Below are 12012 nucleotides of genomic sequence, written 5' to 3' on the forward strand. Positions count from 1 at the left end.
TGCGACGCAGGCTCAGACCGATGATGCCTGGATCATATTGCTCAAACAAGCTCCTTTTCCAGTTAAGCCGCTTGGAGAGCCCCAGGAACAGCCTGTTTTGCATGTTAAATGACAAGGAATAAAATTTGTGAAGCAAACATGCTGAATTATATTGAAAGTGCCGACATAAGTAATTTTTTGACTTCTTAAAAATGAAAACCCTGCTGGGCAGTAGATTAAGAATTGGCCAACACCGCTTGATATATCCATTGTGCAAGTGTCGGGACAGAATGGAAGTTCAAATTGTAATATATTTCACTGCTGTGCAAGATTTACACCATAGTGTGAGCGTAACCTTCTATGTATAGCTGAAGTTTTACTACAAAGTGCATAGATAATTTAAGAAACTCCTTGTGCAGGTGAACTTAAAATTTTTAAATAGTGTAAAAATTAAAATTTCATTGCTGCAGCAGAAATCTATTTGTATCTAAGTAGTACCTCACACAGCTACACATACTTGATATTATTTGTCAGCATTGCCATTTTGAAAATGAGTTAAGTACTTTTGGCATGGGTGTGTCTGGGTGTAATTTGCTTCATTTAATTAAAAAAAAAACCTTATGTATTCTGTTCTTCTGTGATTCTCTGTCTTATTCTGAAATAATTGTATCTTAATTCATTTTTCTTTCACTTTTACAGCAAACCGATGATGGACTTTTTGGTTGCTCTTTGCAGTAAATATCATCTGAACCCATCAAGCCACACTATTGAGCTCATCTCAACCAACAGAAACCAAATCAAGTTTAAGCCAAACGCTTTAATAGGGACACTAAATGCAGAAAGGATTATTCTAAAACCTAAAGGCACTGATGAAAAGAACAAAAAAGCTGCTCCTCAAATGCCTGAGGTAAAGACAAATCTGAATATATAACCAGCAAAATTGACAAATCCATTGTTTAACAAATGCTGCGATGCAGTGGTGTCCTGTCCAGGGTGTATCCAGCCCTGAGCCTGTTGCTTGTCCGGTTAGGCTCCAGCTTCCTCGTGACCCTATTTAGAAAATGGATGGATGATTTAAAAAAATAGGACTGAGATTTGTAGTATATTTATGGACTTAAATTTAAGTAATAGTTATTTAATTTACAAGGACAAGTAAGTGCGATAGTTGCAGGAACAACGATGAGCAACTGAGGAAGAAGAGCTGTGCTATAAATTCCTTATTTGCCATTTGTTGTTTTTCTACTAACATATTGAACTTATTAAACTTGTTACTGTTTAGGAGAAGAAAAATTTTACTAGCACCTGAAGTCCTTGGTTCTGAAGTCCTCACAAAGAAAATGTATTTAAAAAAAATATTTGGAAAAACCCAAAGTTTAAATTTTTTTTTCAATTAAAAACATGTATTTTGCCTTGCCTTTTAGACAAACATATCTAATTTTCAGAGTTTAAAAAGCTGTGGCCTTAAAGTAGATCTGTAGTTCAGAACTAACAAGGACCAACTGTAAAGAAGCTTCATTGCTTATTTGGTAGAATGTACGAGACTGTCAGGCAGAATTTCTAGCATGCAATTAAACACCACTAGTAATGTAATAAAAGTAGAAGAAATGAACCCCACTGCCTGGTAATTTTGATCAGTAGTAATAGTGGAAGGAAATATTGGTGATAGATGCATTTTGATACTTTTGAAAGATGATAACCGTGAGCACAGCATGGACAGCACATACTGTTTTGTGTTCAAGAACAGCCCTATTGTTTTAGATATGTCACTTGCTGTGTAAGATGCCAATTAAAATAACATATAGTTAATGTTGAATCACAGTATAGCATCTTATATGCCAGTTCAATAGGGAGGTTAACAGCTAAAGATTCTAAATTTAGAATATACTGGGGAAAACAGTGTATTTTGAAGACAATAGGAGCTGTATGATTTATTGTCTTCTGTTTATTCTGCTGTGCAATGAATATATACAAGAAAAACCCCAGCAAAATTAATGTTACAAAGCTTGTGCATCTGTTTTATTGTTTATCTGCAGGCTACTGTTCGTCTTGTAATAAACTATAAAAAGACTCAGAAAACTGTTTTGAGAGTTAACCCAAAAGTACCTCTTGAAGAGTTGATTTCTGCAGTTAGTGAAAAATGTGAATTTGATCCAAAGAGTACGGTATTACTGAAAGATGTCCACTCACAAGAGCCCCTGGACTTGTCAAAATCCCTCAATGATCTTGGTATAAGAGAAGTTTATGCAAAGGATGGTAAAGGTAAGAGATGGTACAAGTATGAGATATTTTTGCTGTGTTTTATCAGGGAAGAACAATTTTATTGCTTTTTGATCATCATTTTATTTTTTTTTTCTGTTGCTTTGACTTTGATCAGTTATTTTATTTTTTGGAGAATGAACCCATGTTATTATGTCCCACCTGTCCTCCACTATTCTTGACCAAATGACAGTTGTCTTTGACCTTTCATCACATGTTGAGATTGGTACAGTATTTTAAAAGTTAAGTGACTACGAACCTTTCAGAAAAAAGGGAAGCTGAAAATAATTATTTTAATTTTAAAAATTCAGTGTTGGCAGGCTTTTTAAACTGGACATTGTGAAAAATATTGTGGCATTAAGCAGTCTGAATAGGTTGCTGTAATGTATTAGTTTTTATCATTCTGAGTAAACAATTGAATTACACATTTGAGGGTGCTGTTCTGAATTGATTTATAACTTTATAAACAGAGAAATAAAATGGCAGTAAGGGAAGAAATAAGTACAATTTACCTCTTTACCTTGTCCTGCCCCTGTCGTCTCTGTTATTGGTAATTCAGTTTAAAATACAAAATATTGTAGACTAAAATTGCACTTTGCAACCCTGTTATTAACAGCTGTACCTTTTTGAAGGTAATCATGTTAAGATTTAACCCTATAAAAAATTTAATAAGTCACTGATAAAGGTTTTTCATGAAAAGTACAGACCAAAACAGAATGTTGACTACATTCATTATACTGTAATGACTTGATCTTTCCTTAACAGGTGTTGGTTCAACAGATTTACAGGTCTCTTCAGTACATCAAGGTAACATCTACATTTTTATTATTTAATGAAAAATATGTAAAGTGCAAATTATATGACACTATAGAAATAATAACCGTCCAATTCTTAACTTGTGTTTGAAAAACTGATACTCTAGCACTGATGAATTGTTAATTCTAACGTTTTACTCAGATCTATCACCTTGCATAACATATCTGCAGTTGTTAACAGTATCCTACAATGAAAACAGTTACTGAAAATTTTCATTTGCATTTTTAGAGAACATAAGCCAACCAAACAAGGACAAAATTTTGAAGGAGAAAGAAAAAGGATTTTTCAGTATATTTAGAAAAAGTAAGAAGAAACCTGATCAGGTATGTTTTTTTTCCCTTTCCTTTCAAAGAGCCTTGCCTCTTAGTAAAGATGATGTGCTTAAAAGAGATGGAATGTGAATACTGTATTTTTGTCATTGTTGTGTTGAAGTCTGCCACTGCAAGTGCTCCAGCATCACCAACTTTAAACCAGCAGAGGCCTGGCAGCATGAGCTCACTGAGCACCCATGCCTCTACGTACAATTCCAATACACTGCCATCTGAAATGCCAAAGAAACGACGGGCCCCATTGCCGCCCATGATGGTTTCGCAGAGCTTCCCAACAAACCTGAGTGAATGTCAAACTAACGCACAGCCTGAGGCTTCTCCTACAAGTGATCAGGTGAGTAAGTAAATTGAGATTCTTGAATAAGGTTTCTTGAACTGCGTTTGTGAAAGGGAATCTTTTTTTGCCACTGATAATGGAATTTGCAAACCATCCATTACTAGGAAGCTGTTTCTTCCCAGTATTCCTAGTAAGAGTTGTGGATACTCGGAATTTTATTTATACTGGGAGCATAGAGGACAAGGTGGGACAGTACCGTCTATAGAAATCCAGTCTATCGCAGCTTCCACAGGGATGGATATTTTACTTCTCTTCTGAATAATTATTTTATTTTGTCCCTGGTAGTTGTGAAAAGACTCATATCTGTAAAAAAAACATTGCTTCTGAATCTCTTGTCACTTCTAATCTGGATTTTAATAGTTTTTGAGCTGTGTGCTCTTAGCTTCTTTCCTAGTGCTGGCAGATGCAGATTATCAAAAAATCTAAAAAGTTCACAATATACCGCCTATATTTGTATGTAGGTTTTACAAATATGTACAATCTATAGACAAATATAGGCAGTATTACATCTGGACATTTTTTCTCTCCTAAGACATTTTTTTCTGATTTCAGACATTTGGCTCCCTTTGTTCTCAATAGACGTATGATATCATTATCTGGTATAGTTCTTAAACTTCATTGTGAGAAGAATAGAAGACTGCCCCATTTTCCGAGCGTTCTCAATCTGATTTATTTACAGAGTCATTTTAAGGCTTAATGCTGCACCAGTGTAGAATTTATTTATTTACTTTTTAAAAGATTATCTAGAGACCTTAAGAGACAATATTTTAGTCTATCCAAGTCCAGTAAGTCTGAGAGAATTAGGTATTTGCTGGCAAAAGTCCCAGATCAGTGCAGTTCTTTTTAGAAGAGGTTGTTTGGTTCACTTGTGCAATGATACACCTTTCTTTCTGCAGGCATTTTTTTCTTTGAGGAAATCTTATGGTACATTGTTTTCTAACCACAATCTAGAATTTCAGCATCTGAAATGCATCTAAAAACTCCACACATGATTTGATTATATTTTTACCCAGTAAAATGATAACATACTGTATGAAAGTACATCTTTATGCATTTAAGATAAACTGTAGATTCCTTACTACAGAGCCAGTAAATTCCATTTTAACTCTCGATTTCACAGTTGTTAATCATTGAAACGCAGCAAAAGTCTCATTGATCATAAGCAATCTAAGCTTATTTGGGGAAAACTGTAGAAAACTTAGGAGTATTTTGCTATGTGATTTTTTTATATCTCTATATAGACACATTTGCAACACAGGTATGGTTGTATTTCTGATGATGCCGTACAAAAAGGTGGAATATTTTAAATACTTTTGTTGTGGTTTTAGACTTGTAGTGTATCTGGTGCACCAGAAGAGGGCTCCTTGTGATTGTATGCAACCAAAATGAACATTTACTGATATATTAAATATTAAAGACAGAATTGTTACCAAAACTGAATTTAATCTGACAGAACGTTGAATTTTTAAGCAGTCATCCCAGAACTGGAAACATTGCAAAATGACAATACACATAGGCTGTTGTCAAACACTATCCACTTCATAGTAAATAAAAAATCCTATCAGGTATGTGTTGATGGGGGGGGGGGAAAGGTCAGCATTGCTTAAGCCAGATACTTTGTGTCATGGATTGAATAGTCCAATGCATGACAGGAGTCTTTACATTGATTTCTGCTCTTTGTTTTCCCTGGATTTTCAGCAGTGTTTTTTTGTAAACTGTAAATAAAAGAAAGATTTCAACACAAGTTTGAGAGCTGCTATCTTAAAGCTCATCTTGACATATTTGAAACAGTGCCAGGTTCCTGTTAATCAGCATTTGTGTGGAGTGTTTTTTTTCTGTGAAAATTCATTGGAAAAGGTTCAGATTAAATTGCATGTACTGTATTAGATTTGTTAAAACAAAAACGAAATTGTGGCAGAGCTTCTCCACAAGACAAATCTCCGCAAAATATATCTTGGAAAAAAAACATTATGTTCACAGTGCATCAAATGCACAAGTAAGCAGGAAGGTTCTGAAACAGTACACAATAATTATCTCCGTCTATTACTTTTAAAGTAATGTTTTATTTACTGTTTAGTTTCAATGCTCTTTTAATTTCAGGTAGGTTTAGCCTGCTGTATATACAGTAGTTTGCTTACAAACTAGAGTAGAACAGTTACAGCTTATATTATTTTCTCCTAAACATACATGTAATTGTGAATTTTACAGTCATACAACCGTTTTTAATTTAACAGCTCTATATACTCCTTCGTCTCTGAATCGCATGTGCTTTTCCCTCCCCAGTTCTATCACTGTGAGTAATGAAGTGGTTGTTGTTATTTTAACATGTTTTTTTTGGCTCTCTTCAGGATTTGCCAGGACTTAGCAGAGGCTCATCTTCAGAGTCATCTTTGAAGAGAACCAAGAGAAAAGCACCCCCACCTCCATCACCTCCAAGCAAAATTGCACAAGATGAAGATCTGCAGGACAGGAATATTAAAGGTATTTCTGGACCCCTTGATTTATTTTTACATATGTCAATGCTAATTAAAACATATTGTCCGTGTTGAATAATCAGTATGTGCGATATTCCCAAAACTGTTTTTTTTTCCTCTTTTCCATAGTTTTACATGTAGATGTGTACAGTCACACGACTTGGCCAGATTGTATAAAAGGAAATTATTTTTGACTGCAGTTTAAATCTGTATCACAAACCTTTAATGCATTTTGAAAGCAGGATGGTCACTATAGCTATTGAATAAAACTCATTATCAAGTTGTGGATTTATATTTTATGTATAATTGTTCATTATACTGTATGTGGTGTGGTTCAAACCATCTGTGACATACAAAATGCAAATAGGTGCTAGTCACCCAGATATGACATGTGGAAGCTGCACCTGGACACCTTATGCCATATATTTACTTTTTTAATTTTCAGTACTGTAAATGTTTAAATGCTTCCTTTTTGCTCAAACAATTGTTTTTTCCAAGCGCAATATCTACTGTATTCCTGCAAAATCAGGTTCTAAACAGACTTGATTGATGTAACAAGCTTTGCAAAAAGCACACCAAAGGCCTTAAAATGTTTGTTGAATCATTTCAAACCTTTCCTCTCAATCTTTAAAAAGCTGTACTTCGTGAAATGCCAAGTAATAATCTGAACTGAACCAACCAGACAATCTTCCTGCTATAGAATATTTTAAGAGCAGTGCTTCTACTGTAACTTGTAGCCTGAACTCATGAAATCTTAGAAGCTACTATAAGCAAGGCTAAGGCTGGTCAGTAGACTTCCCCTAGCCTTGCTTAGATGGGATACATGTACTCTTAAGTGAAACCAAATTCTACAAATGTTTGCTGTTGTAAGTGCAGTAGGTCAGTAGGGCATTCTTCTCTCCATGCCAAAATTTTCAAAATGAGTGCCTCAGTAGGGTAACCATGCTGTGGTGTAGGAGACGCCTTTCTTTAGATGAGACGCTATCCTGAGGTCTTGATTATTTGATTTTGATAAATCCTTTGGTACTGTTCATAACGGCAAGGGAGTTAAACCCAGCTTCCTGGCTAAATCCCAGGACTTACTCTGTCTGGGTTACCTAAATTTCTCACTTAGTTCAACTGGTGAAGCAATTTCTGACTTTTCCACCTGAGTTTCTGTGTAATGAAGCTGCTGGTGCACAAGGGCTGTAGTGTTGGTTGTATTGGGTATCCTCCTGTATGTGAATACTGTGAGATCCTTTGGGATGGAAAATGCTAAGTAAAAGGCAATTATAATAATTGTGTACATCAAAGCAGGTGAAAACAAGCTGACTGTATTTTTACTTTTCAAAGTCAATAAATGAAATTAACTGATATTGTAAGTAGTTCTCCTTTTGAATTTCTCTTACCATTCAGCAATAGCTTCCATGTTTTACCACTTTCTGTATTCTTGAAACGCAAGAGTAGAGAGGCTGTATTAAGAATTTAGTTTGATAAAAAAATCCTTACAATTTCATGTTTCTATAAGAGCTTTCATACTATTGCTCTTATTTTCTGTTTGTCCTGATTGTGATGTTAGTAATAAAAAATGAAGAATCCAATCGCTAGTAACATTTATCACCTAGAACTGAAACTAACATTCAACATTTCAGAACTGATATTTTGATAAATAGCTGGCTTTCAGCCCATAAACTGGTTGTACTTGCTCACAGCAAATGATGGAATTTAGTTCCAAATATATTTTAAGGTAACAGGTATTTTCAAACCATAGAAAACAATCAGAAAACATGTTAGAAACTAAGTGGAAGGATGAGCAGAAATACATCTCATTAAAAGTGCATTATCCAGTGTCAACATTTAGTAAGAATTGCAAATAATGCGAAAAAGACTAAATGCTAGCAAACTTAATTAACTGTATCAGCTATACTACTGTATACTATGATACTTTTGCTTAGGTAAACCGATGTGGGTGAAACTTAATGTGTTAGACATTCCTTTGTGCATATACAGTATTTGTACTGCAGCCTAATGCTGATAACTTTTTTGTTGACTATTCCACATAATGGTTACAGTTGCTATCGAATCAGCAGTTAAAAAAATTGGTTTTTATTCACTTTCTTAAACTGTGAAGGTTCCTGTCATAAATAGGCCTTTTGGCCTTTTAGCTGTTTAAACTTGAAAGTTAGTGATGGACATTAGCAAAAGCAGAAGGTGTTGTAGTACCGCTGATCTTTGTTGTCTAGAGAACAGAGAAATCCAGTACATTTTGGAATTAGAAACATACAGTACAGTACATGTTTAAAGTTCTTCCTGTATTGTGAATACTGAGGCAGTGCTGGTATTCTGTCTTCGTATACTTCAGTAGCCCTCTGGTGGCTGAACATTGCCTTACAGTGTCAATTTCAGTGGCTTTGTTCCTTTGCAAATTATCCTCCACATTTGTACTCTTAGAAGTTAATGTGAAGCAGAACCACCCTGTGCATATACAAAACTGGACCTTGCAATTGTTCAATAGGGATGCCAGTTTTTAGCAGCACATTAGAATTTATGCTCTTTCTTTCCCTTGTTGTAAATGGCAATGTGTGGCTTATTTGGGTAAAAATCATCATATTTTTCTTCCAATCTGCAGAGCCGTGAGTTGCAAGAAGGAGGTGCATGTCTGAACTGTCCCAAGCTTCCTCTCCTCTGTACCTGCTCCAAGCTTCTGCTTTCAGCTCTGCAGTCATCTTTTCCCTTATGTGGTGGCTCCTTATTTCTCACATACTTGTTGTCTTTTCAGAGACTTTTGTCCTTATTTTTTCTGTTTTTTTCTAAATGTATTTTCTCCCTTTATCTTGTGCTACCTAATATTTACTTAAGTGACATTTTGTCTGTGTAGTCCATTAAAGTGTTCTTGATGTACATAAGATTTAGTTGAATAGAACAGTTTACTCCTATTAATCATATCAATCTTTGTTCCATTGATTGCATTATCCATTGTTATTTGTAAACCATTTATGAGATTAATTCAATTCAACCTTAAAAACTCTTGATGATTACAAAGCTAATATTTATACACTAAAAAAATCAATGTCTTCCATATGTCAGCCACAACCTATGAGTGACGGTATATTAAAGTGCTTTTTCTTTTTTTAAACTCCTAGGAATTATCTAGACATACTTGTAGAATGCAATGTTTTTTACGTGCATCTTTGCATGAGAACAGAAGGTGTAAAAAAGATATTTAATTGTAAATATTTAAAGTTTAATAAAAACCCACATAAATTCTAAGAATTAGGTTTTGAAGAGCAAAGGGTCTTTCCTACTTCACTCCATTTTACACTTCAAAAATGTTTTTTTAATGAGTTAAAAAAATACTTTTATCTTGACACAGAAGGTGCATGTTTGTATTTAGAATTTCACAAAAGTGTTGAAGTCAGCATAAAAAAACTGAATGGAAGAAACAACATAAGCAAAGCACCTATTGGCACAATTAGATGTTTTACATAGCAGGCATGATAGCAATTGGACAGGATATTGTGAGGGAGATAAAACTGTTTGCTCTTTCACTGTAAGGCATGTGCTTTACTTGTAATTTCTAATCGTGCCTTACCCCAAGAAAAAGGTGTACAATATCCCATGACTGACTGTAGTAATTATCAAAGGCAGTCTCGTACCTTTTTAAGATTTTGTGATGATTTCAAGAATATGTTCATCACTTTCACACAGTCATTTAGCCAACAGTATATTGCAACACAGACATCTGAGGCAAGGCATGCCAGTTACATGACTACAGTAGTCTCCCATCTTCAGAAAATGTGTTCGGCAGCAGTTTCAGTAGAAATGTAGTATTTCTTTTTCTTGTAGGGTCTCCGCATTATATACAGAATATACACACTCTTTTTATAAGTAACAGGTCTTTATTTGTAAATATATGAAAATGACTTTGTAATTTCAGTGTTGTGGCCCATAGCAATTTTACTGTGATTATTGTAACACAGAAGTGTTGAAATTATTTTTCGTCATTTGATTTTAAATGGATTGTGTCTTAAATGAGCATGGCAAAGTGCTGTATTTCTCATGCTTTATGTCTTGTGTTGTTTGTTGGTCTTTTATACATGTTGACTTGCTCATTCCACCCTCAGTGGTTATTTCATCCTGGTAACAAAGGAAAAATCCTGGAAAGATAATTTTTTTTAATGTCAGTTTTGCTGTGTGTTTTCATTTACCATCTAACTTAAACATGTTGAGTACTAGCTTTTTTAATTTCATGTTAATGTATTTTAGCTTGAATATTTCTATACTGTAGATTTAAATAAACAGTCCTGACCTAAGTACTTTTTTTGTGATTCAATTATACTGTAGTTCCTGTTTTTCACGGAATCTTCCTACTGTAATTGCATTTATGTTTACATAGAAATGTTATTTCTTTATTTTTTTCTTCATTTGTAATCCTGTAACTATATTTATGATAGCCCCACCTAAATATTTTGGTTTTTAGCTTGCTTTATCGTATACTTATTTATAAAAAATGAAACACCATGCAATACAGTAAATGCAAGTCAGACAAGACACCACAGTTGGCTGACCTAAATCCCTATATCATTCTTTTGTGATATGCCTTGAAGTTAAGAATAAATACCTCAGCAGGATAGCTGCAAAATTAAAGTATGCGTTTAGAAACACCATAATTAACTGTGGTTCACTTGGGGTTGAGCATTCCTAGTGTTAAAACTGCTTATCTTCAGGTTTACTATAATATCCTATTCATGAGGTCAACTTTTAGCTAGCTTTTTTTTTTGTTCGTGTAATGTGTACTCTGGGGGGGAAAACAAATCTGTGTAGTGAAGGATTATACATTTACAGTAGTTTTAGAAGGTCAGTTTATTGAAAGAGAAATTCGATTCTACTACTGTACACACAGTTTTTAAGACCTTAAATATTTTGTCTTTCCCCTTTGTTTCTACATTAATGTTATCTTAAATGCGGTTCTTATAGTATGCATTGATTCTTTTATAATTGCTCATTTTAAAAGCATCAAAAGCTTTCTGGAAAATTAATTTTCTTTTCTTTTAAATGTGGAGCAGCTGGGGTAACCTCACCGTGTATTCTCGAAGAAATTAATGAGAAAGAAGAAATGGTTTGCACAGCTGCTCAGGATGCAGGTACTACTGCTGTCACTCAAGCTGGAGAGCACAGACCCCACACTTCTGCTGATGCACCGTCAGACACTGGGAAAATTAAGCTCACTTCACTGCCCGCCGATGTTGAGATGCAGAGCTCCTCAACATCTAAAAGCGAGGAGGAAGATAAAATGAATGACGTATCCACAGATGGCAAGTACGAACTCTCATAAAGGATACTTAATGGTCAACCACCTGATAGTATGCTTTCATAAATTTACAAATGTAAAAAAAAGCCAAGTTCTTTGCATCTCACTTTCAGACATACAGTAATCTTGCCGTATTAACAAAATGCAGCATGCTCAGACACCTTCTTGTTGTGAAGAGCAAACGCCTTTAAAACTTAATTTGAAAGTGAAGTTAAACATTGTACACATACAATAGAACCATTTTCTATTAGCTTATTCGATTGTAGGTTTCTTGGTGTTCAAATCAACATTCAGATTGCAGTTGTCATAGATTTGGCACAATCTTGTTTGTTTCAGATCTGTGAAAATGTATTTACAGGGGAAATGGAAGATTATAGAAATTGTGTTTCAATGTAGCTAATGAAAGACAGTGTGACATTTAGAACTATTACATTTCTTACCCGAGTCATATCGTTTTTATATGTTGTAATGTCTAGTGGGACTGTGTGGCTCTGGTGAGGTGATCAATAATTGAGCAATGCGCATTGTTGT

At 34.6% G+C, this 12012-nt stretch overlaps 1 protein-coding gene across 5 annotated transcripts in view; it reads left to right on the top strand.

The window, feature by feature from the left end:
• Positions 1 to 12012, top strand: part of cobll1b (cordon-bleu WH2 repeat protein like 1b) — a 56379-nt gene that overhangs the window by 38505 nt on the left and 5862 nt on the right. For all 5 annotated transcript variants that reach the window (XM_088931456.1, XM_088931457.1, XM_088931460.1 and 2 more), the window contains 7 exons: positions 679 to 886; positions 2013 to 2238; positions 3001 to 3042; positions 3280 to 3374; positions 3484 to 3714; positions 6066 to 6198; positions 11237 to 11489. In XM_088931456.1, the coding sequence (XP_088787582.1) occupies positions 679 to 886; positions 2013 to 2238; positions 3001 to 3042; positions 3280 to 3374; positions 3484 to 3714; positions 6066 to 6198; positions 11237 to 11489 (1188 nt within the window). The remainder of the gene's footprint in view (positions 1 to 678; positions 887 to 2012; positions 2239 to 3000; positions 3043 to 3279; positions 3375 to 3483; positions 3715 to 6065; positions 6199 to 11236; positions 11490 to 12012) is intronic.

This window comes from Atractosteus spatula, chromosome 13 (genome assembly GCF_055471065.1).
Source record: "Atractosteus spatula isolate fAtrSpa1 chromosome 13, fAtrSpa1.hap1, whole genome shotgun sequence".
NCBI classification, from domain to species: Eukaryota; Metazoa; Chordata; class Actinopteri; order Semionotiformes; family Lepisosteidae; genus Atractosteus; species Atractosteus spatula.